Raw genomic sequence first — 26,558 nt, 5'->3', positions numbered from 1 at the left:
ACTAATCAAACAAATGAGTTCAGTCAAATGTTACTAATGAGTTAAATACATAAATAAACAACGTTTTTATTGAGGGCTCCACCCCCCCGACCTGCTCGGAAGTAAACACGCTCACATGTATTGCCAAGATGGCTGCAGATACCGAAGTACGATTTTGTCAGTTGTAAAGCAAAAACAATTAAACACACGTTATCTACTGATTAATGTTTTTAATTCCCAGACGGTTTAAAACACAAATTTTTGTTTCTGCAACGAACGAAACGGCAGAATGAGTAACATTTACATTCAGGAGCCGCCAACAAATGGAAAGGTGAGCGAGACTTTCTGCATTTTTAACTTCCACTTCATCCTTCTTAAAATAAGTCTCCTCTGCTTTCAGAGTTTATAACCTTAATGAGTTAAAATGATGAAATTATGATAAAATCACTGATGACAGTCATTTTACGTCCTGTAGCTAACGCTGACTGCGTCAAACCAAATGTTTGGGTTGGAGAACACTGTGGTCTCCTTTCTGGATAGATGTGAAAATATGTTTCTAATTTATAGTTTAATGTTGTGCTTTCTGACCTTTTCTTCTCAGGTGCTGTTGAAGACCTCAGCAGGTGACATTGACATTGAGTTGTGGTCCAAGGAGGCTCCAAAAGCATGCAGGAACTTTGTGCAGCTGTGCATGGAAGGTAAAGACCTGATGAACACAAACCTCAGGTGTTGTACCAGAGCTGCAACAAAATCCACCAACTGTCAGCTGTTAAATTATTCTCTTACTGTTTTTGATAATCAAGAAATGGGTTTTGGTTAATTTTTTAAGAAAAGCAGAAAAAAATATTGTTTCCAGCTTGTTAACTGTGAATATTTTCTGGTTTCTTTCTCCTCTGTGCACATTTTTCATCATATTCTGACATTTTATAGACCAAACAAATTGATTGATTATTTGAGAAAATAATCAACAGTGAAAAAAGATCCTAGTTGAAGAACTATTTTGTACATCCATGTTGAGATTTATGTGGAAGTCTGCCTCTACTCACCACTTTGAAACACGACATGCTTAAAATAATCATAACAGATGTTGATTTAAATCAACCATAAGTTTTCTGGTTTTGCCCTTTAATTTTAATTATCAGATATTATTATTAGCAGTTTGAATTAATGCATTACCAAATTATCCTCTATATTATATTCTATCATTTACACTAAAATATGTATTTGTCACATAGATGTGAGGGTGCAACAGTTGGGACATCGTTAATTTTATTTAAACAACGCTTTGTTGTAAAATATGGATCAGTACTTAATGCTAAAATATTCTATTTCATTACACCACAGTTTTGGTTACACACTTGAGATGGCAAGCTAGCACATTTGTATTTTATTTCCTAATAATTCTCTGAACAAGCCCAAGATTGTAGCTGATCACATCCCTGGTTTGATTGTCCATCCATTAATCTCATTACATAAAAATGTAATATGGAAGAAATTAATGGATTCTCTTCTTTTTCCCAAACCAGCATTGGCTACTTCACTTTTGGCATTTATTGTCAGTAATTCTTTATTTTACGGATCCATGAATTTCCTGGAATTAACTGATAATTTTAGTAATATAATAACATGTAATTTGGTATTAATTATGGGGAAAATAATGTTGTTAAAAGAAATCCTACATTTGAAATTCAGTATTAATTAATCAATGAATTATTAGATGCTTTAATATCCTCTAATGTTGACTTTAATGCTCGCCTGCAGACAAATGAGCAGCTGCGCACCAACTGAAATACCAACAATGAATTGCAGTTAAATTGTTGGATGTCTACCAACTTAATACCGTCTCTGTTTTCTTTGTAATTACTCCCAATTTGCAGTTATTTCCAGGAAACTCCTTGGAAGTTGTTCAGCAGTCAATGAACTTATTGTCCAACATTTCTCTCCGCTAGGTTACTATGACGGCACCATATTTCACCGAGTGGTGCGTGAGTTCATTGTTCAGGGAGGAGATCCCACCGGGACGGGAACAGGTGGAGAATCCGTCTACGGCCGGCCATTCAAGGTCAGACTCCTTCTATGCTTCTTATTTAATCATTCTGCATATTAAATGTTAACACTAACAACATTTTTAAGCAGGAAGAATAAAGAGATCATCGTCTTTCTGTGTCTTTCAGGATGAGTTTCACTCCAGACTGCGCTTCAATCGGAGAGGTTTGGTTGCCATGGCAAACGCCGGGCCGCACGATAACGGCAGTCAGTTCTTCTTCACTTTGGGACGAGCAGATGAACTCAACAATAAACACACCATATTCGGGAAGGTGAATATTTCTTCTGTGTGTTCAGGTCTGTCCAGACCAGGAGATGCTGTCTGACATGAGACTTTACTATCTGGGAGATTCTTTTGATTCAGGGTGGAGGATGTCAGTATACTGGGATGAACTCACATTCACAGACAGAAACAGGAGTATTGACATATGATGCACATATATATATGTATTTTTAATATTTCTATTTGTCTTTCCCTCTGTGTATAAATCAACACACATATACCATGTCTGAGTCATCGCTGCACCTGAGAGCAGTGTGGAGTTGTCAGCCTGCATCAATGAACCCAAAGTGTTTCTGACTGTGTTTGTTTTGTTCTTTTCAACAATCTCATCGCAGGTGACAGGTGACACAGTTTACAACATGCTCAGATTGGCAGAAGTTGAATGTGACGATGATGAAAGACCTTTGAATGCCCACAAGATCAGAACAACTGAGGTACTTTCTCCTTCTACTTTCATTACTTGCTTTACAACTTGTGATGCGAAAGGAACATTTTTCGCTCCTTCAGGTGCTTCATTCTCCTTTCGATGACATCATACCGCGTGAACTCAAGAAAGCCAAAAAGGAAAAAGATAAAGAGGAGGGAAAGAAGTCCCAGTCGAAGGCCACGAAGTGAGTCCTCACACGTCTCCTTCATCTTTCTGACTGTAACTCTGGAAGGTTTTTGCAGGTCTTTTATTGCTCCATGTAAACTTTATAACATCATGTTCTATAACAAGCATTCTGACCCCAAAACTGAGGGGAAACTTTGTTGCAAATATCCATCAACATATTTCATGTGATTCTTTAAATCAGCTTCGCTAATCATCCAAGATTCTTCATATGATTCCCATTAAAAAGGTTTTAATTCAAGAAGCAGAGCAGAGGTTTCTGGCACAACTTCAATTTCTTCCAAGTGCATGGAAAGGGAAAAAAAGTCAACAGTTGCAGAATATAAAATGAGTTTCAACTCATGGCTTCATCAGGGTCGGTCATCCTGACTTTCGCTAAGAGTCATCTGCAGCCTCATTGGGTTGCTGAGATAAACTCATTTTTAATTGCTCCACAGCTTAATGTGTTTTCAGTGTGAGTGTCATTGTTTGATGATTTAATAACAACACTGTGCTGATTGTTGTAGGAACTTCAGTCTGTTGTCGTTTGGAGAGGAAGCTGAGGAGGAAGAGGAGATGATGAATCAAGTCAGCCAGGTACTGATGTCTCCGTCTATTCACTGTCAGACAAGACAACAAATAGGGAAATGGAAAATGTTGCAAAATGTGAATAAAACAAAAACAGTTTCATATTTCTGTTCTTTAGACATTTAAGGGAAAAAGCAAAAGCAGCCACGACCTTCTGAAAGATGATCCCAGACTGAGCTCCGTCCCCGCAGTTGATAAGTACGTAGAGTTTAATAAAAACAACACAATAATTCAACAATTCTCCACTGAACACGATCCTTCTCCCTGTCCAACATTAACCAGTATCCTACTTTTAAAAGGAAAAAGAAGAAGGGGGCATCAGGAGAAACAGCTGAGGTGAGTCAGACGTGCTGTGAAAATGAAAAACAGACGTCTGAATCAAAGCCGCTTTTCTCTGATTGTACGTTTTATTTGGTTCTTCCAGTCGGACGATGAGGTTGAGGGTGATGTCGACAACGACGACGCGGATACAGACGAAGAGCCCGACCCAGAGAAGAGAGAGAAGATGAGAGAGCTCATCAGTAAGAAGTTGCAGAAAGACAAAGGAGCAGAGAAAACGACGGATCTCGACGAAGACGAGCGAGGAAAGAAGTCGAGCCGCAGGTATGACTGAATGATTCCAACACAACCGTCAGTCTGAGACGCTCTCTAAATATGAGACATCTCCAACAGACGGCAGCTTTGTTTGATGAGTAGTCGGCTGGATTCTTGCCACATGCAGCTTCAGCAGGATCATGAAGTCGGTGTTTCTCTTGTAATATGAAGTAGCGACCTGGTGGGGGAGCTGTTGAACTGAGGAATACAAAGAAGTGACGAACCACTAAAGTCCGATGAGACTCGACCTCAACTTTTATTTTTCTGACAGAGCAGAGTGTATTAAAATCCCCAGAGAGAGGAGCAGTTTTAATTTAATGAGCATTACCAGCATGAAGAGTATATTAACATTAGTTACAGTAATAATCACATCAATAAATAATGGTAAGTTTAGCTTCCTGAACAAATACAAAGTTTATAAAAAGCGCGTTAGATTCAAATATGACAGAAATGATCAAACAAACCGACAGCAACAGTTGATTAAAGCACAGTTATTTAATTATTTATTCATATCACATCATCTTCTCAAATGTATTTTGTTTCACTAACAATCCAGAAATATCCCAAAATGTTCCGGACTCTGTCGTAATGACGCAGCTTGAATCTGGAAACGTTTGGTTTTCTCGCTTGAAAAATGACTTGAAGGATTAATCAATCATCAAAATCGTTACCAGTCGATCCGTTAATTGTTTCAGCTCCACACGGAGTCAATCTGGAAATATTACAACCACAAAAACAGATTTAGGAGAAATTAGTTTGATTCATGTCATATTCAGACCCTGTTAGGACTCAGACACACTAAGAACAATCATTGACGCGCTTTAATTACCGCCTCTCGGCAGTAAGTGAGTCTCTCCACAGCAGTTTTGTCTCTGATGAGCTCGCGGTTCGACCTCAGAAGCAGTTTGATGCGAAGATGTACAGACTGACGGTCATTTCAGCCTGTAATTCAAAACATGTGCATCACTCAAATATAGCACATTTTTCTGTTTACTAGCAGACAAGCATAAAAGTCAAAGGATGAAGAAACGTTCAGAAACAGCCGCCATTGCAGTGACATAGCTGGACACAAAAGTGATGCGTGAAAACAGCTGAATAATAATAATGTGTCCAGGTCTTTAGACGAGAGCATGACCTGCGTGTGTGTCTGGTACAACTGATGTAATTTAGCATTATCTCATTAATGGTGAAGTTGATAGTTTAACTGTAAAATATCCAGCGTCTGTTACATATCGTTTGAGTATATCAGCCGATATATCAATATTGGAATATTTACTCCTTAATATTGTATCTGTCTGGCTGAAGAAAGGCTTAAAGGTCTTTTAAAACAGTTCCTGGGAGTAAAACAACCTAACAATGAACAGCACTTTAGAAATCTTGACAGCATGATTTCATGCTCTTCACATCTTCGTCATCAACATCTCCTCCGGCTCTGTTTCTACACACAAAACACACACACGTCTCAGTTTGTAGCTCACTGGACCAACATCAGTGGACCTGCTATTTGAAAACAGGAATGTTGGCTCTCAAACCAAATTACTTACCGCGCCGCCGTCGAAGCAAACAGTGCGTCTGTCCGAGCCAACGTGAAGGTGAGAGTGGAAGGTGATGGTGCGTGAGACAACGTTATTGTGAAAACGAGCCGAGGAGAGCGGAGAGAGTGGTTTATCTTTCATCTCTCTCTCACGTCAGACAGTTATCTCTCCTCCATATCCTCCTAACAGGTAGCCCTCAACACACATAATCAACATACCCTTCTCTCATTAGTGCTAATGGGATAAGGAGTGTGGGCCCCAGTCAGTGTGTGTGTGTGTGTGTGTGTGTGTGTGTGTGTGTGTGTGTGTGTGTGTGTGTGTGTGTGTGTGTGTGTGTGTGTGTGTGCCCTGACTGACAGCCAGCCCAATGCAGGCAGACTGTAGTATATTAAACACAAGCGCAGATTGTTTTGCTACAAGAACTGTAACCCAACACAGTGGTTTGTCTTGGCAGGGAATCAAAGAGCAGGCTGGTAGGTACAGTGTTAGTCCGGGACAAAGGGGGCATTGTTGCAGGGTGAGCTCTGCTCTCCCACTGTTGCTTTGCTTTGAGCTTTGAGCTGCTCTGAGCGCGAGGACGAACACCAACTGGTATCTAGTCACCTGGGAAAAAAGGAGAGAGGATGTCAAAGCAGCCACTTTTCTCAGTTCTGTCTCATTGACTTTAACTAATGCAGGACTTTAGTTTGTTCTTTCAGATCAACACAGGGTTAGTACGAAGTCTTGAGAGTTTGAATGTACTTCTTGAAAAATGCTGGTGTTTCATCCACACGGCCATTTAAAGGAGACACATTATGCTTTTTTGTTCCTTCCTTTCTGTCATTGTGTTATGAATGTTCTCGTGCATATAAAAGGTCCTGAAAGTTAAAAAGATTAAAGTCCAAACCAACAGAAGCTCGTCTCTCCCACAGAAAACACTGCTCCTGAAACGCCTCGTCAGTAGTCCCGCCTTTAATTCCTTCACTTTGTGACATCACACTACATCACAGTGTCACACATTTGCATGATTTATGCCCAGCAGCTAGTTTGGCTCATAAGAATTAATTTAGCACAGTTGCTCTGTTGTTGCCGTGTGCGAGCTGACCAATGAGAGCAGACGAGATAATTGTCATGAAAACAAAAAGTTGTTTCATGATAAAACGATAATGAATTTGAAAATGAGAATAGTAGGCTAATTAGTAAGAATTATATATTATCATCAAAGTTAACAGCTGAAATAAACCTGATGTCTCATCTTGATAATTGTCTTGATGTAATTAACAAGTATTCCTCTGTAGTGTCTCCCACTGAAGGGTGTTCGAATAATTGTTCTATATTAAAAGTTATTTTGTTTTTAGTTCTCTTAAATGACATTTTATTGGCAATATTGCTCATTGCTTGTTGTCAGTTAAACTTAAGTTGATTTCTCTGGTTCAAACATTGTTGGAAACATTTGGGATAATGTAAGAACACAACTCCTTCTCATTCTTAGACATTTTAATGCAGAAATGTTTTCGTATTATATCTTTAAAAACCTGTAATCACCCTGTACAGTGTGTGATATGTGTGGAGGACAGTCCTCCGGTCTCTGCAGTGCACTCGGGCCTCGGTTGGGGGAGGATTTACAAAGCTGATTGTATCTTTTTTTTTCTTTTTTTTTCCTCAAAGTCAAGGCTGCTGAGACAACCTTGAAATTCGGAGTCTCCCTGAAACCAAAATAGTTTTTACATCAGGTCAGAAGTATCTTACGCTGCTCTCCAGCTGCCAGATGATATTCCACTGCAATATTCCATGATTGCAAAATGCTTGGACTTGTTCACATTCATGAGCAAGTTGCCAAATAATGGCGCACTGTACCTGAACCGAGAGAAGAGTCACGATCGATCAAAACAGATCCTGTTTATCCTGCGTTTGTCTCGACTTGCTGTGATGTTTTGATGGTAATGCTGGTTTGTGCTCACAGTTTGACACTTCTTTTATGTTGCTATTGATCAAGTCTGGTTTTTGCCGTGTCTGAAGTAGGCCTCTTTAAGGAGGGGTGCTGCTTTATAAAAAGACACCACTGAATGAAGTCCCAAAAGCAGTGTATGTGGTAGTCGCCACTTTTGTTAAACCCGACGGGGCATGACTGGGGAAGCAAAACGCTTCCATATGGCTGTGGGACACAGTGTGAGCTGCTTCTGCCAGCAGGGCCTGGCTCCCTCTGCTGTCTCTGCTAATCGCTTTTCAGTTAGTGCAGGCTCGAGATAATGACACCGCTGCACTTCCTGTTATTTATATCACTTGTTATCTCAGACTTATATACGCTGTGTTACACTATGAACCCAGAGAGGCTTTAAAAATCAAGGTGCTGTCAAGATGATCACATTCAGAGTATGTCAGTAAATTACTGGATTATTTTTCATTATTAGTTAATCTGCAGTTTCATCATCCGGTGTGGAAAAAAATCTGAAAAACGAACTTTAAAGCGAGGAATCTGTCTGTCTGTTACTTGTGTATCTTGAGAACCGTTTCTCTGATCTACTTCACACTCGGCAGGTTTGTTGTTGAGGACCTGAGGAAGTGCAGGGTTGAATTTGGTGCAGTTTGGAAACATAAACACATTTTTAGTAGATGGCAAACAGCTATGTGCAGCTGCAGGGGGCGTGTCCTCAACGCTCTGGCTTCGTGGTTCACCTGATCTCATGGGGAAGCAGACGTAAACAACTTGCTGGAGTAAAAGCAGAAGGTTAAACAAGTCTGGACCTAGTGAGGTGTTTAGTGAAAGCTGGAGGTGAGATTTTAAGTTTCTGTCAACATTAGTGTGCTAGCTAACGTTATAATGTTGCAGTGTTTGCCGTTGTTTAGCAGCACCGTCAGCTGCTCCAGGATTCCTCTCGCATTGGTTGTTGGGATCCTTCTCGGAAAGTATGGATGCAATCAACAGATTTTAAATCGGAAATACAAAAATATGTTTTATTTTTTTAGGGCGACCACGTTGGTTTCAAAGACCTGTAACACTCTCTGATCGTGCTCTGTGTCCTGATTATATTCATTATATATTTGAGCCTGCTGATTGTTTTCTCGTTTAATCATTTAAACTATATAATGAAACTGATGGGAAAGTGATTAAAACGGTGTATGAATCTTTTGTCAATCGATTTAAGTGAGTGATCGTTACAGTTCTTCATGCTATTTATTGTTTCTGAATTTTGTCTTTCTGCCGCGTTGCTGTTTAAGAAATAATCCTTCTCGCCTTGAGGACAGTGGAACCTAAATGGGACATCAGACACTAATTATCCTGCCCGAGTGGCCGTTCCCCCGGACGGTGCGTCACTCTCGATTAATTGGCTGCACCTGTCTCTTGTCATCGGTCATAACCCAACGCGTTCGCAGGGAAAGGTTGCAGAGATCAAGAAAGCATTCAGCGCTGCTTTTGTGCAGAAAACTGCTTGAGATAATCCAGTTCTTGGCAGCGGGATTGTGTATGTTTTGGAACTGCCAGGTTTACACATCTCTGGCCCACTGTAGCATGTCTACCCCATATGGGGCATTCGCTCGCTGGAAACAGTTCCAGACAGCGATGCATGTCTCGGACGAGGGGGTTAAGACTTTTTTTTTGAAAATGAATAAAAAAGCAGCAGAACACAACTTGGACTGTGATCAACGTCAACATTTGGAAATGTGCACGTTTGCTGTGTGTTTTTCTCCCAAACCCTTCTAGAGGAATCCAAAAATTCTTAACCAAAAGCGAGCGGTATAAATGATAACAGAAAACACTCTCTTCCATCACGGCTCACTAACAGAAGGACGGAGGATCGGGTCGATAATTGCGAGGCAGATAAGCCGCTCTAAAAGAGGAACCTTGGTCCACTGCGTGGGTAATGTGTTGGTCCAGATCGCTCTGCAAAGTCATGCAAATTCCTGTGTTGAGGTTGGATTCCTCCACTCCAGCTCACAGTTCTCCTTGGCTTTTGACCAAGCCATGGAGTGCCCCCTGAGGGGAGTTCACCCAGCCATCTTGTTATTCTAGCACATTCATCCACATCACTTGCTCAGTCGTTAGACTGGTTTGAGTCCACCGTAGCAGGGAGAAGCTGCTGCTGCCATCCCTGTGGTGTACTTACTCGAAATAAGACTTGGGTGTTAAATTTTTCTTTTAAATATACACTTGTGATCACGCTGCGGCTGTTTTCTAACTTTAAACAGTTTGACTTTATCAGTTATTACATTTCTTGACGGCTGGAAAAATGAGAATCCAGAGAAATCCAAAAAAGGCAAAGCACGCCTGCTTGTACATTTTGGAAAACGATTGAATTTTTGATGAACCATACAGTCATCGCCGTACTATTTTTAAGGTTGTCGAATTCCTGTGTCAGCCTCAGACTCCTGCCAGACACTGGAGTATTAAATGCAAGGTTCTGAATCATGAGAGAGCTTCTTGGTCTCCTGCCAATCACTTCATATGCTTTCTTTATGAAAAGTTAATCATCCACAGCTCTCTGGGTTTCACTGTTTCTGACTTTTCTGAAAGAGTGACAGTAGCTGGCAGACGCAGGCCACTAAGACGAGACGAGATTCACAGAAAGGATTCATTATGTGTCAGCGTTTCCCCTTTACGGCCTGTTTATCTGGCAGCTAATGACTAATGTGTTTGCTTGGACTGATGTTTGTTTTAAATGACCAGCCGAGTCTCCTTCTGGATGATAAACTTAAAGCTCTGGTTGCTGAGTGATTTAAGAAGCTTTTTTTTTGTTGTTGTTGTTTGTAGAAAATTCCTCAACATCCCAACAGCAACGAATAAAACAAACGCTATCACAACTAAAAGATAAAGATCCAGTATCTGTGGCTGATGCAGGCTCTAATTAGCTCATCTAACTTTTTCTTTCAGCCTGTTTGAAATTATTACACAGGCTGCCTCTCTGTCTACCTGTGTACCTGCAAAATTCAAATAGTTTATGCAATATGGTAACTCAGTACCAGCAAGTATCGTGTTATTACACACCTCGGTAAAATCAAGGTATTATCATCGTAGCATCAGTTAGCCTTTTCAGTCTGAGGAACATTCGTAATGGATATTATACTTGTGTTTATGTGATTGTAGCATTTAGTAGAGTAATTATTTGACAAAAAACGAACAAACTTGTGTTATTTGTCTGAGAACAGCAGTAAATAATGTGCAGTCTTGCTTTAAAAGTACGCAACAATCGATTAATTATCAATACGATGAACATACTTGAATTAGAGCCATAACTTAGTTTATCACACATATCAGTAAATGTATACATTTTGCCCCATACTTAAAAGTACAGTTCATTACAGTCCTGCTAAGTGTGTTCCTTATTATTAAAATGATTACTGGCCAATTTGTCGTTATAAGATTTCTTAAAATCTAAGATATTGATCATTTATCAGCCTCAAACAAAAGCTTAAAAAATTCTCTGAATATAATCCGACAGATTGTGATTTATGTTTTCTGGTAAGAGAAAGTTGGTTCTCACATTGTTCCTGAGTGTGCAGAAACAAAATAATTTGTAGTGCTGTGATGTCAGGGTCTCGGGAGGAATTTGCTGAGCCCCAAGGTGTGTCTTAACAGGTGTTGTCAGGGCTTTTCCTGTCCTCTCTGGCCTCTTTCTCTTTTATTGGCACCGCGGCTGTGGAGCCGATTGTTTGGCTGTTGCCTTGGATACGTCTCTTGTTTTCCGAATGGCGGCGTGTCAAGGCAGGCAGAAAAAATGATCACTGAGCGTTTGTCACTGTAGGATGTATGCATGAAGCTTCACCTCTCGGGAGAAGAGGCTGGACGCTGTGGAAGAAGAAGTCTTGCATCATGTTTGATCAGTGTGTTTTTCTCCAGGTTTGTGAAAGACTCAGGGGTCTAACTCCCAACATCATGTTTGATTTTTCCCAATGAATGAGGAGGAAATTTTGCAAAAGCTCAAGGAGATAAACCATAAAGATTCATTTTTAAAACTGAAAAACTCTGTTCTGGACTGACGACAAGCTATGGATCAGGAAATGGTCATAATGATTTAAGGGAAAACCCTGTTGACTCGATTAACTTTACTGAAACCCACCAAAGTCAACTGGACAAAATGATGCATCGAACAACAAAAACACGAGGTGATCCCTGATGACAGATGGAACTGTCATCAGCTATCAGGATAAACAGTTGTGGTAGTTTGTGCACAGTAATCCAGTTCGATATCTACTTCTGTCCAAAGTTCGTCTTTGTCTTTGCTCGCATGAATTTTGTCTCATTACATAATTTTGCAGCATTTTCCACGGACGCGACAGTAATTCAGACAGCAGGTTTCTGGCCCCGCTGCAGAGAGCTGACGTAGAGGGGCAGTTTTACACATACAGATCAGTTTACTAGTCATGAGGTGCGCTATAAAGCCTGTGAAAACAGTTGTATATTATCGCCTGTGGTTTATTCAGGTCTGAGAAAACAACCCTGGAGACTATGAGCTTTGGAAACTACAAATCTTTACCAAAAAGTTGCATGATGGGAAGTGTAGGATCCAGTGTTTTAGACACACACACTGTGGACTGGTGTTGTCAGAAAGGATGTGATGGAGCCACGTACGGATCCAGATTCACTGATTGACTCCTGATTCATTGATTGTGACCTCACACTTACACTTAATACCAGCAATATTCAAGAAGAAAGAGTTTTGGTATCAGGATCGATATGACATTTACAGTTTAGGACATTTATCAGACTCTTTTGTTCAAAGCAGCTTCCAGTAATTCGTACATACATTCATACACTGATGGTGCCGATCAGCGAATCAGGAGCAGTTTTGAGTTTGGTATCTTGCCCAAGGACACTTCAACATGCAGACCAGAGGAATCGAACCAGCGACCTTCCGATAACAAGGCGCTGGCTGTTATACACTTTAAAGACTAAAAAGTAACTCTTCCTACGTAGACAATCACTGACTTTACATACTTTATTTTAATAACTGTGGTAATTAAACATGTTAAGCCTCAGTTAAACCTCATATATTTACCTTTGATGTGTGTCAGTATGCCGTCTTACATCAAGGTGTTTTAGCCCAAAAAATTATGTGAATTCTACCAAATTTCGAAGGCGTTCACCTGTTATGTGACATTGTGAATGGCAGCTACAGTCCCTGAAGTGATACATTATGTTGCTCACCTCTGGTCTGACACATCTGAGGATCATTACCATACTGTTTATAAATGGTGTGTCTGAGAAAAGAGGTTTGTTGTCATTGCTCCGAGACAGAGCTGAGCAGGCGACTTCCTCACGCAGGCCAAGTCTGACTCTGCCAACCAGCTCTGGTCTTGGCAGCCCGGTCTGGATTCAGCTGCAACATTTTTTCTTCAGGAAAAAAAAAAACCGACTAACAACTGTATGTCTGACTGATTCCTCATGTGTATCCTCAGGAGCAGGAGCAGCGGGGAAGCTAACGAGGAAGAGGCATCACATCAAGTCAGCCGCAGTCATTAATATCTGCCAGGGCACTTAAAGTTAAAATATCACTCAGTTTGATGCCTCGATGCTTTGCCGCAGACGATGTCAGAGAATTAAACAAAGGTAGCACGAGTGTTGGAAAGTTAAAACAGGGGAATGCAAGTTCCAGATAAAAGGGAAGAAAAGGATATAAATGAATGTCAGTCGGGAGAAGCAGATGTAAGAAACAAAGGCAGCCATTGTTTGGTCTGGAGATGCCTCACATGTTTCTAGGCCAGGGGCCCAGACTGTGCAGCTTACCTGTGCTTTGTGGCTCCGCAAGAGAATGGGACAAAAACAGAGCTGTCAGGCAGTACTAAAATATTATCATTTCCTAACATAACATATCTGCTCCGCAACTGGCAGCAGTCTCAATCATGTGAAAGGGAACAATAATCAGCATTGGACTTCAAGCATGAGCTCGGCTTCGGGCCGCTTGCCAGAAAGGACGCTACCTCGAGTGGAGGAAGAAAAGATGTGTCTTGGCCTGCTGCTGTCGTCCAGTTAAAGGTTTTATAAGGGCTGTTGGACATGAGTTGTGCCTGTAACACTTAATATTGTGCCACTTGAGGAAGGAAATATAAAAGTTTTTCATTACTTGGGCAACAAGCAGCATTCGACGGTTGTGTATTTCATCTGTTGCAGGACGTTTTATGTGGTTTACCGAACACAACATGGAATAATGTCACCTGGCTGTCGCCCAGGATGTTGTGCTCTGATTTAAAATTCACATTCACTGTGTACACAAGCTTCATCATATAACTCAACTCAACTCAGACTGAAATAATGAATCTGATGGCTTCAGACCTGACGAGATGAGAAAGACCTGCGACTTTTGACTCCAACATCAGAGGCACTGAATTTTGTGAAGGACTTGCTGGTCTTGATTTAAGACTTGCTGGTCTTGACGTATGATTTGACTTGGAACTTGCTGGTCTCTACGAAGGACTTGATTCAGGTCTTGACTTAGGGATTGGTTTGAACTTGCTGGTCTTGATTTAGGACTTGACTTTGAACATACTGGTCTTGACTTGAAATGAAAACTAAACCGATTAAATGAAAGTCACTTCACAAGGACCACACTCACATGTTTCTCACCCGGGTCTGCTCAGACTCGACCCTCCTCCTGCTGCCGTCCAGGGGAGAACAATTACTTTATGAAGTCTCCATCAAATTTACTGGAGCAACAAAAGCTTTTAATGTACATTCTTCATCCTGACCTTTTCGGAGTGTTTAATGTTTGTCTTATATACCCACACCATTAGCCACGAGCTTTACATTCTGAGCGGATTAACGTCTCAGAACAATTGATGTTTGTTGGTGGAGAACATTCAGCGTATGATTTAATTTTTTTGTCGATGATGTATATGTTTATTCTGCAGCAGGAGCCAGCGGAGCCGAGCGTCTGCTTAAACTTTTCTCCACACATTCGTCATGACTGGCTTTTTGTCTGTGAACCTGTTGCTCTGCCATCGTTCTCGTCTGTTACAGGTGTAATCCTTTGTAACGGTTATATATGTTGAGTTTAAATTCTTCTACCTCGTTTCTCCCCTCGCAGTGATGAATTGCGGAAAGAGGCGCGGCAGCTGAAGAAGGAACTACAGGCCATAAAGCAAAGGAAAGAAGAGAGTTTAAAACCTGCTGTGGATGAAGTCAAGGAGGGTATGTGAGCATATTTCATTCCCCTGATGAATGTGTATTACTGTTATTATACTGTGAATTTATTGGTGGTACATAATCTATTGTCCATGGACCACAACGAGGTGCATTTTAAGGATGTTTGACGCAGGACTCTCTCACCACACAGCCCTAAGTGTGAACAAAGTCTCTTGGAGGGTGGTCCGTGCTACATTCTCTGCTAATGGACGCTAAGACAAGGCAACCCTCTGATTTTGTCAATTAGTTGCAGACGTCTATTTTTTTTTTTTTTTCTCCTCCCCAAGGGTCTGCATTTTTGTGTTAAAGCTCACAGAAAATTGCGTGGGTGCAAATTGTTGAGTGGCCGCCACAGTTGCACATCAAACCCTTTGTGTGTTTGTTAGTTTGCAGCTCTGGCCGAGGCGAGTCTGCCCCCCCAAGATCTCCTCGGGTCCTCACCGCACTGCAGTCTGTCATAATGCCGTCAATCTTTGGATTTTTTTTTTTTTTTTTTTTTTTTTTTGCTGAATGCTGAAACACATTTTGTGGAAATTACCAAAAACCGCTCCGGCGCAGAGGTTAGCCCGAGGTTGTGTTTATATTCTTGTGCAACCAAACAAAACAGTTCGCGGGGGGTTCTGCAGGGACCGGCCTAACCGTGGGATTATCACCAGCCAAAATTTACTAAAGAAAAAACCACGATGGGCTTTTGTTGCTCAAACATTGTTTTTGTCTCCACAAACACTGATGGTTTTGCTGTTTTAAACACTCAGCCCACTCCTGACTTGCAGCTGATTGGTTCAAGATTTTGGGTGAAAGAGCAAAAAATACAATCCTGACATTGTACTTTAATACGAGGATTAACTAAGATTCTGTTGGGTCTGATTTAATGTGTTGCTCTTAGAGATATCTGCATAGAGCTAAGCTGTTTCTATAAACATAAAAGGCAGAAAGGGGCCTTCTCTTAATAGATCCAGTTATAAACTCAAGTGTTGAGTCAGTAACAGCCTTGCATTGTTACACCGAGTGGCAGCTAGCCTAAGCTCCTCCATTATCTTACAAGGTATTTAAACTCTGCCAGGCAGGGACCTTTTGTTTTGTGCGTCTCGGGCAGCTTAGCCAGAGGCAGGAGTTTCTTTTAAGAGTTCCTCATTACATCTCTGTGTTGGAAGCAAAAGTTAATTCCATTAGATGGAATTCTTAGATGTCATGGGCCAACGGCCACTGCAGGGGAGACGGATGTCTGCTCAGATGCTGTAAATCTTGAGGCTCAGCTCGGCCACAGAGGAACACTGTGGTGAGGGCTCGTTTTATCTCATCCCACTGGAGAGGCAGCACACACACACACACACACACACACACACACACACACACACACACACACACACACTGACACTCACGTCCTTTAAAGCTTAAATCATTCCCCTGGTTCTGCTCTGACCTCTTTGTGGAGGTCGACCTCTGGTCTCATTCCACTCATAATCTTCTCAAACTGGTCAGTGGGGCTGCACGCAACGTAGGCTTGAGCTTAATGCAGATAACATTGATTCATCTCCAAACTGTGTGACCAACCGTCCAAAACCCCAAAAGATCCTGTGTTGACTATCACATAAAACAAAGCAAATCAGCAAATCTTAACAATGCAGAGGCTGGAGATGGGGAATAAACTTCTGTTTTTACCTTTTTTTGAAGTATCATCACTTCAGTTTTCATCACATAAATTATTCCTGTAGTCTGGTTTTCTCTTTCTTGGCATGACCGTCGCGCACCAGAGCCAAAAATAAGAGAGCCATTCTGAAACCACTGTCCATTCAACACCCGCCCAAAATGATGTGGCAGCGGTCTTTATCCCACGTAGATATTATACAGGTTATGTCTGTGTGCTCTCGGTGTTTCGTTACACTGGTGCCTGATGCAAACTGTTGACTTTGAAGAAACGTTGCAGCAGAGTGATATTTGAAACGCCAATTACCTGCGATCAAGATTAGCATGTTGTTTCGTCTGGTCAATAGTTTTGTTTTTTTTTCGACCGAGTTGATTAACTTCATCTTTGTTCTCTGCGTTGAAGATTGATGGTTGGCGTTGCCTCAGTTGGCCCACCATGAGGTTCAAACTAGGCCACTTGTTTTCTAGAAAAGAAGAATCTGATCACAGTGGGCATGAAACTAGAACTATTTCACATTTCACAGTACCAAACAGTAGGTGCTTTACCTCTGGCCCGTGGACTAACTTTTAGTTTAAGTTTTGACCCGACTGCTGATGAAGTTTGGGCATCCGTGCTGTAAAGGAACATTAACCTGCTCACCCAGAAGTAGCTGCAGACTGAAAAGATCCCAATTTGAAGTATTTGAATTTGAAATAATGTTATTTACACCAATTATTAATCGCAAATCTTCACTGTAGCTGCTGAGTTTAAAGCGTGAGAGGGTGCAAATAACGTCTTTCCCAATCAGTTTGTCTCGGACCTCAGGAGCCTTTGATTACATGGGAGAAACTGCAGGGAGCCGTATTATGTTTTTGTTTTCTCAGGTTTTAAAATCTCCGGATACTTCAGTTGTTCAGCAGAACTCTGTTTTACTGTGGCGACCAAAATATCACCACGTACGGAGATTGTGGTGGAGCGAAGGTGAGCGCGATGTGTTCGATGAAGTTTGAAGTTTGGAGGAGGAGGAGAGGTGGTGGAGTTTTATACAACTGAATCCTTTCAATTCATACGATAATCACAACAACTTAAATGTCTAACAGGATAGAATGATGACACGTTATATCCAAAAGGTCAAAGGTCGACCTCACCGTGACATCATCATCACGCTCTGCAAAAACACTTTTCTTGCCTTTATTCGAACGAGCAGAGCGATTGTGGTCGTATTTCATACTTTTGGTCGGTTCCTGACTCGGTGACTGTGCTGATTATAAAGATGTTCTGTGTGAAACTTCCAGGTTGTAGATTTTGCAGCTTCTTTGCAGCAGCGTCCATATGTGAGGCCTTGTAGTCGACCACCAGCTGATCAGTTCTGCTGTTTTTGAGCTTCATGTGATTAAAAAAAATAATAAAAATCTCTAAGTGAAGACGGCGTGTTTGTAACTGGAGATTATTCACTGGATTTATACACGCGAGTGCTTTCAATCCCTCCAAGTCTCCACTACATGAATGACTGTATATGAGTCTGGACGGACGAGGATGTAAACTGCGTCTTGGTGGAGGAAGACGACCACGAGGCGGTGATTCCAGGTGATTGATGATCAGCAGTAATGTTGCCTCACAGCTCGGCGCCGTGCTGCTTCGACTTCTTCTTCTTCTTTGATTGTTTAACAGAGGAGAGGAACCTTTTATCCTATAGAAGAAGGCGTTTGTCGTCCACAACAGCCTTCTCGGTTGCTACAACATCAGCGGCTTGATTTGTAGCCCTCCCGAGCCCAGGTGACAGGGAAGAGGGGAGGAATGTAGTTAGAAAGGCCATCAAACTCAAAGATAGTAGTTAGTGACAACAGCTGGAGAAGGTGATGTGTGTTCCTCATGTGGGAGGACCTCGGGGGCATCATCAGTCAGCATCCAGCATGTCACAGGCTGCAGCAGGGAGGCAGAGCAGGAGAGGTGACCGGGGGGAGCGATGGAAGGAGATCACTTGTTGGTCTCATAAATCAAGACAAAGAGGTTTCTGGCCCTGCAGCAGCGGAGCAGAGCTCCATGTGGGGAGACTGTGGCACTCGGATTTCCAGGGCTGTGTTTGTTTAGTATTCACAGCTGAAATAATTGCACCGCTCTCTTAAACGATAGACGTCCTGCGGGAGCAGCGTTACGTTCCTCCTGACGTGAACTATTTCATAAACGCAACACACAGAAAAAAAGTGACGTCCGCCTGTTACATAAGTGAAATATCTTCCAGTATGTGGAAGAGATAGAACTAACACTTGCATTTTATATTTCAACTTGACGAACAATCCTTGTCTTTATTATTCGAGCGGAAATCTACAACCCCTCTTTTTGTTTCTCACAACGTCCGGCTGCTCCTTTAATATCTGAGCTTTTGTACGTTTAAGGATATTTTTCAGCGAGAGCAGCTGAGTTTAAAAAGACTCGTCTTCATTTTGGAGACACTCGGGCTGAACTCTGACGGTAATTTCTTCACGGCAGCACTAAACTGTTTTATTAAGACGTACACAAGTGGACTTTGTATTTATAATAAAACCTGTGTTTGTTAGTGCTTCGAATCTTTATACGTATGCAAGCAGAATAACAGACGGCGTGTTTAAAATCTGGCCTGTCAAAGTTGTTTTTATGTGTTAATTATCTAAATTCATATATTTTGCCCTCGAGATGTTTTTTTTTGTGCCAGAATCTGTGCAGACGGATGAAACTCTGGCTCGTTCAGGTCTGCCGTGTCTTTCTTAAAGACTCTCTGGTGTCTTGAGTTTTATTATTCTCCCCGTCTATAAATTAGTGGATATTAGTAGATCTTTGTAAGCAGTTTATCTTTTCACAGTCAGGTCCTCAGAGACGTCACTCGCTCGTGATAAACAGCTGCACGAATAAAAAAAACGTATAAACAGAAACGCAGCTCTCTCCGAGACGAGACGAGCGCTGGACTTCAGTGTTTTCTCTGTTGCATCATTTATTTGCTGCAGCTGAATTTGTCACAGTTTGTCCGGCGAGGTGATGCTGTCTCGCCATGTGTGTGTGTGTGTGTGTGTGTGTGTGTGTGTGTGTGTGTGTGTGTGTGTGACATCACATTTTGTTGTGGAAAGACAGCGCAGCAGCAGCCAGCAGACTGCGCTCACTGTCTGCCACTCTGTGAGCTCAGTCTGCGCTCGGAGATTTACAGAAGCACGTTAACTGTGTGAGACGACGATGTCAGCACGCCGATTGTCTCTCCTCTCGTTCACGTCACACACACACACACACACACACACACACACACACACACACACCGCAGAGGTGGAAATTCTTCACCGCGTCGCCGTCAGCGCTGTGACTTCACTCTCTCTGTTTCATGACTCACACAGATCACACAGAGAGTCGAGTTTACAGTTTAGACGTTTGTGTTTTCCTCTCAGAGCTGCACCCGATCGTTATCTTTACTTTCATTGAATTGTTCAAGAGATAATATGAGAATTTATTTATTTACTGGAGAAATTCACTTGTTAGAGCAGTTCAGGAGATGAATGAACTGATAAAGATGAGAGCAAGAAAAAAAAGTGGCAAGTGAAATGAAACCCAGTTCAGGCTGAGATGTGCAGCCTAGAAATAATATCCTGACATCACGATATTACGACATATGACTCGATATTCTGTTCTCGAGCCGAGTGCTGCGTTAAGAAGAACTCAGAAATCCAGTTTTATAAACTTCCATGCGAGTTGTTCCCGACAAAAATCTGTGTCCAGTGTGAAAACTTTAAAAACTAAAACTCATCGATATCATCATGAAACTTTCCCAGTTAATTACTCACGTTTTACAAAAATATTATGTTATGCTTGGTTCTACAAATGAAGCTATTTAATTAAAAGAGGAACTGTGTAGTTTTGAAGAAGTGATTCAAACTCAGAATTTTTATATTTAAAATATGAATCAGGTCATAATACAAACCCAGAAATATGTATTTTTAATATAAACAAGCTGCTTTCAGAGGAAAAAAAGGTTCCCTGCTGGTTTAGCACCCAGCTAACTTAAAGATCTCAGGATTAAAAGATTTAATCTCGAGATCTTTAATCTTCTAGACTTTCCACATGTTACTGGGCTGAATGACTCAAATTCTGACATTGAAACGACGCTCGAAAGAGTTTCTCCACTGTTTCACAGACGCTTTTTTCACCATGTTGGCTTACGGAGGAAGCATCATGTGACGATGTAATCACACGTTTGACCGCTGCGAGAACAGGCCTAACCCTAAAGGTGGCAGGGTCCGCCACTTATAAACAAAGTAAAAAAACAGTTTAAACTGTGTTGTCAGATTGTTTACTTAGTTTAATGAGTCATGAAACCAAAGAGAGTTTGATTATTTGGTTTCTCTTCTCATTAACATTTGTTCACCAGAACTACAGACTGTTCTATTAAATATTGTCTAATGTGGGTAAAATGTCCAGAACAGACATCTGAACTACGATAAACAGCAAGACTTGGGTGTTTTTCCTGCTCTGCTCTGAAAGAAGAAGGGCCCGGTGATCAATCTCTGACACAAGAATTCGTCAAGTTCTGTCTTCTGTCATCTAAGAATCGCCCAAAATATTTTCTTTCACCTGTCGTGAAGATTTTTGTGTGAAAGTCCAGGTATGTTCGCGTGTCCCTGTCGAGGATTCTGAGGGTCTTTTCTTGCCCGGGATTGATCCATTATGTAAGGTTTGGGTCTAAGGTTGCTGCCGGAAGGGAAGGCCATCTGTAAGAAAGATGAAGCGAGGGGTTAGTAGGCCGGGGCTCGGCTTCACTATATCTCTGTATGGATTCATGCAGAGCTTGTCACTGTGAGATGAGAGGCGCTGCCCTGCGTTGCCTCATCTCTTCACCTCTCTTATTATCATGTTCTCAGATCGTGTACGGCAGAAACTGTCACAGCTTGACGAGCTTCACCGTCTTTTATCTTTTCTCTCTGATCGTGTTCTGCCCGATTTTTTAGCTCCTCATCCGTCAAAATCGCCGGGAAGCATGTGAAGCGCTCGTATTTCTTCCTCCCCCACCTGAATGTTGTCAACTCAGAACATCAGGGAACTTCTCAATGTCCCGATTCAGTTGTTTTTCAAGAGGAAGATTTAATTTCCTTGTGCTCGGGATGTTGATAACAAGAGGTAACTTTTACCTCCATTTTAATCCACAATCCTGAATGTATTAGTTATTATTTATCTTTGTTTAGGTTTTCTGTTTTTTATTTTTGTTTATTTTAACAAAGTCTGTCGTGTTATTTGGGACGCAGGATGTTGAAATAAAATGTTGTGAAATGTCAAAACAGCTGATAAATTTGTCGTCATCTGTTCTGCGACGACAGAATCTTTCAGTGGAGTGTGTTCAGTCTCAGACTCGGTTAAAATGTTGCCTGAGGAGCTAAAGAAGTATTTACTGACTTCAGGAGTAACTTCTGATCAGTAGCGACGTCTTTCTTGTCTCTGCAGAGGATAAAAAGCCGTCCAACGAGGCCGTGGCTGAATATCTGGAGGGACGGAAGAAGTACGAAGAGCTCCGGAAACAAAAACTGAAGAAGGGCTCGACCAGAGAAGCTCAGGTGAAACAGCTGCATGTGTGGTTCAAATCAATCCGGAGACCGACTGGAGAAAGTTTGTACTGGATACTATCTGAACTGTGTCTGTTCTCCTGGTAGACTCTGGCCCTCCTCAGTCAATTCAAGTCCAAGTTGTCTTCAGCCATCACCGAGGCCCCGGAGGAGGACGTGGAGGAGCTGGAGGAGGACGACGACAAAGGATGGTCAGTGAGCCTCAAACCATCAAAGACGTATACGCAGATTTTTTGTGTTTCCTCAGTTGTGTGCTCATCGATCATCATCATGCAATCAAAACATTATTTAAATCTTTCTGCCATGACTCCCTTCAGTCCATCCTGACTGTGCAGATTCATGGCTAGGGTTAGGTTGAGGTTGTTTTTGCAGCTCAGTAACTATTCTGTTGGGTTTTGATTATGCAAATGATGCGTTATCTAATTAGAAATGCACTGTTTCAGTTTTTTGACATATGAGTAAAAGGTTTCAGAAAAAAACAGTCAACAGCCTTAAAAAAAAAGACTTTTTTTCCGTGTTTTTAGGAATAAAATATTCTACAAATCAGCTGTGAATGAAACAAACTCTTCTATGAAAAGCTTCAGAACACTGAGAGAAACTGCAATGAGTTTCTATTACTTTACATTTACAGACACCAAAATGTATGTAAGTGCTGCTGATTTTTGCTTGTGTGTCTGTTGAAAAAAGGATTTTGAGGAAACAGCTTTAAAAAGCTTTAAAGATGGATTGTAAAAACATATAGATACATACATACATACATACATATATTTAACATATAGATATCACCATGAAACCTCCCCAGCTGAATACTTAAGTTATCACAATTATTTTTTGTATTGCAAGTTTTCAGAATTTTTTTATCTGTCAGTGCACAAATGATGTGATCTAATTAAATATGCGCGAATTTGTATGATGCACCGGAACAGAAATAGAAAGAGACGTAACATTAACTGCTCAAATGTTTCTCTTAATTTTTCTTTACCAGCTCAGATTCATTGCCACGTTTCTGTTAACGCTTTTTGTTCCACTCCACCATTTGTTCATTTTTCTGCATTATTTTAACGTCAAGAGAATATTTTTGTCAGGATCTTCTGACACACTTGTATTACAGAGAGGGAACACTGAGACAGATTGAAGTTCGGTGCCGTTGAAGCGCTCGCTCACTGACACCGTTCACGGTAGCGAACATCAGCAGCAGCAGTGAGCAGCATGTGAGCGCACCAGAGTCCAGAGTGTTCCTGGAGAGTTCAAGAAGCAGTTTGGCAAACGCTGTGTTTTGTGGACGGTGAAGTTGAAGCATGACAAGTTGGCACGAAAAGGCTTTTTTCATTAGCCTCCGCTGTGTTGTTCCTATTGATACCCTGGTGGTGAACACTGGACGGTAAGAGAAACCATTTATTGTAAAAGTAGGAGGCAGAAAATCATTCTTTGTTCCCCGAATGATTAAACTGACCGTTGTCAGATCCAAAGCTCGCTTCAGGTTCTGATGAATGTGTGTCAAAGTTCAAGTCGCATGCATGCATGTGTGTGTGTGTGTGTGTGTGTGTGTGTGTGTGTGTGTCTCTGTGTGTGTTTGTGTGTCAAGTTTTCGGATTTCAACCCGCAGCCACCAGATTGGCCATCAGGAAATCAGCCCTGACGCTGTGTTTTCCTCTCATATTCTGTTTTTCACCAAAGATCTCAAAGCCTAACTACACAGAGGAGGTTTGAAATGAATACCATGTGTTTGAATGTGAGCAGAAAGTGTCTGTGTGTGAGAGATTTAGAATAACAAAATCTGTAGTTGCTATTAGTCTCGAGAAGCCCCCTTGAAGTGCAGTCCGTGTGTGTGTTGTGTGTCGGTCTGTGTGTGTTTGTGTGTGTGTTCTCAGTGACTCTGAGAGAGGCCTTGGCGGGCTGTTGGAGCCTCTCCCGGCCTGTAGACACCTCACTGTGCCGCCCCCGCCAGGTATGGCGAGGAGGGAGGGACAGCGGCGGTAGCATAGCAGTCCTAGAAAAACACCAGTGGGAAGTCTGTGCCACTCTGGGAGCGCTGCGAACAGAATGTGGGTTACAACAGGTCAGACATTGGAAGTCAAGTCTGGGCCAGAGGAGGTAAACTATTCCATCTGTGTCTGTGTCTACAAATTCTGACTCTCCCTCCTCCTCCTCCTCCAACACACACACTCTCAATGCAAAGCTGCTCTCTCCTCCTGTGCTCCTCAGCTCCCACCCCCGACTTCTGCAACAACAAAAAAAAAAAGAAAGCAAGAAAAATAAATTGAGGAAAGGCTTCTGTAGCCTCGCATCACGGCAGCACAGAGTGGTTTTGATAAGTCCTGAACGCCGGGTTTCCACATCGCGTCCCGGAGCTGCAGGACTCTGAGGCCGTACGGCCGGCGGGCTGTCATCACCGAGACTGCTAGACAAATTATCAGAGGCGGCCCGCTCGCACTGCAGGAGTCCTCAGGGTCTGCCAGAGTCTAGCCATGACATTCTAGATGAGCTGTCACAACTCCTGCCGATTTCAAGTGAACACTGGAGAGAGTGCAGAGTGCACACACACACGTGCACACACACACGTGCACACACACACACACACACCGAGACACACGAACACATCGCGCCAGAGACACATACCACAAGCTACACACAGCAGACACGGCATCAAACACTGAATGTTTTAAAATATACAGCAGAGAATATGCAGTTTCTTTATTGAGTAGCTTGAAACACACACCGGTTGCACGTGAGCTCGATGTACACACACACACACACACACACACACACACACACACACACACCCAGACATAAACAGCACGAGGTCATGTAAATATTTCTTCACCAGCAGATAATAAAGACCTGCTGATCATCAGGGAGGCTTCAGAGAACCTGACGGGAGGCCGTTTGAGAGAACGAGGCGACCGAAGTTTAGATTCAGACCAGACATTTTAATTTGATCTCCTACGAAGTTTCACAATCCACAAAACACGGAGCGCGACTGTGACGCTCTGCCTCCACATCTCAACATCCAACATTTTCAGATATTCGATTCTCCTCTCAGACATCGTCAGCTGAAAACACAGCAGCCGCTAGCGTGGCTAAAAATGGACACCCGCGATGGATTACTCGCTCCTGCTCTGTTGTTTAGATTCTACCGATAGCGTTCACACAGCGTAGATAGATCCTGTCCTGTGAAGACGCTGATATCTCCTGTGAGGAATGTCCTCATTCTTCACTCTGTCTTTGCGGGAAGAGAAACTGACGCGGGAAATGAAAGACACATGAGCGTCTGATCTCGGGGGACCAGGAGTGTTGAAGAATGTGAAGCTTAAAACTGAACATGTACCACTTCTGTTTACTGAAACAGGTGAACACCAGTGTCACACCAGTGTGTATTGGAAATATTTTGAGGTTTATTCCAAATCGAAGCGTCTTTCAGCTCATTGATTTGGTTTCACTGCTAACAGCTTTTGGTCGAATCACAAACGCTCAGCAGCATCATTTCAGCCGTCACAGTCTGTCCTCCAGGAGAAGTTCAGATACTGGCGTGAAAACAGACTCTGGTGACAGTAGAAGTTCTGATCCAGCTTGTTTCCTCCAGCACAGTAACAGAGTTCAGGCTCTGACATGGACTCAGAGTATCAGAGTAAAAAGTCTCCCTCTGAAGGACATTTGTGCTCAAAGCTAACTGAAGCTCACGTCATATTAATAGAATTCAAAGACTATTAAAGTTAAAGGTAGAATCAGTAGGATTTGTTCCCAGCTGTTCCTGAACGCACCACAAAGACATTTGATTGTTGAGTCTTCTACAGTGTTTTATTTTTTATCTCTTTGTGTTTTTGTGAACTCGTTTCCGTTTGTTCATCTTCATCTGCCGGTTTTGTTTTCATCTGTTTTTGAAACTATAGATGAAGTTCAGCTGAAACAATCAGAATGAAAGAAATGTTCACGTAGATTTTTTTTGATAGTCGTATTGAAATCAAACTGCTCGCAGCAGAAGCAGACGACCCTCTGAGTAAAAGTCCTGCAGGGCTGTGATTTAGTGGATCCTGAGCTGCTGTTCTTTGAACTCTCCGCGCCTCTCTCCTTCTGATTTAGGATGGCCCACGTTCTGCAGTTTGATGAGCAAAGCAGAAAAGTCAAGGATGCCAACATGCACGACGAGGACACCTTCGAGATCTACGACCCGCGCAACCCCGTCAACAAGCGGAGGAGAGAAGAGAGCAAGAAGCTCTTGAAGGAGAAGAAGGCCAAGAGGTGAGGTCGCGAGGTCGGAGGTCAGGTCCTGAAGAACTGGTCAAACCGCATCCTGCCTGTCCACTTCAAAACCCACCTCAGACTTTGAACCGGCTCCTGGCTCCAAAACATCTGGAGCGAGGATGCTGACCCGAGCGCTCAGATCCCTGTAATCTGTGATGGACAGGCTTCTCCGTTTGAAACAGCTGCACCTGGACTCTCATCAGGTTCAGCGTGGTCGTGTTAATGAGTGAGGTCATGATTTAATTATGTGTAGTGTTGCTAGCTTTTCTACGCCTTTCTGTCAGTTTCTGTTCAGCTTAACTGTGAGCGGTAGAGAAATAAAGAACATTTGTTAACAGTCTGTATCGATTGGACTGATTTTACTTGAGATTCAACAACGCTGCAGTAACTTAAGAAACTCAGAAC

At 42.1% G+C, this 26,558-nt stretch overlaps 1 protein-coding gene across 2 annotated transcripts; it reads left to right on the top strand.

The window, feature by feature from the left end:
* The first annotated feature begins 99 nt into the window (after positions 1-99).
* On the top strand, positions 100-26,493 carry cwc27 (CWC27 spliceosome associated cyclophilin). 2 transcript variants are annotated; one of them, XR_005078170.1, is made up of 15 exons: positions 100-310; positions 581-677; positions 1,929-2,041; positions 2,154-2,297; positions 2,644-2,742; positions 2,816-2,919; positions 3,425-3,494; positions 3,604-3,683; positions 3,785-3,821; positions 3,910-4,088; positions 14,614-14,717; positions 21,793-21,902; positions 21,999-22,102; positions 23,023-24,005; positions 25,992-26,127. XR_005078170.1 is itself a non-coding variant. In XM_037117483.1 (14 exons), exons 1-14 carry the CDS (start codon positions 269-271, stop codon positions 26,152-26,154), a joined length of 1,446 nt encoding a protein of 481 aa, XP_036973378.1. In that variant the 5' UTR covers positions 101-268; the 3' UTR covers positions 26,155-26,493. The 2 variants fall into 2 exon arrangements, 1 of the variants encoding a protein (XP_036973378.1); XM_037117483.1 differs by lacking the exon at positions 23,023-24,005 and having other exon boundaries at positions 101-310; positions 25,992-26,493.
* The last annotated feature ends 65 nt before the right edge of the window (positions 26,494-26,558 follow it).

Source organism: Acanthopagrus latus, chromosome 12 (genome assembly GCF_904848185.1).
Source record: "Acanthopagrus latus isolate v.2019 chromosome 12, fAcaLat1.1, whole genome shotgun sequence".
Classification (NCBI taxonomy): Eukaryota; Metazoa; Chordata; class Actinopteri; order Spariformes; family Sparidae; genus Acanthopagrus; species Acanthopagrus latus.
Note: the sequence above shows the minus strand (reverse complement) of the source record. Positions and strands in the feature narration are given on the sequence as shown.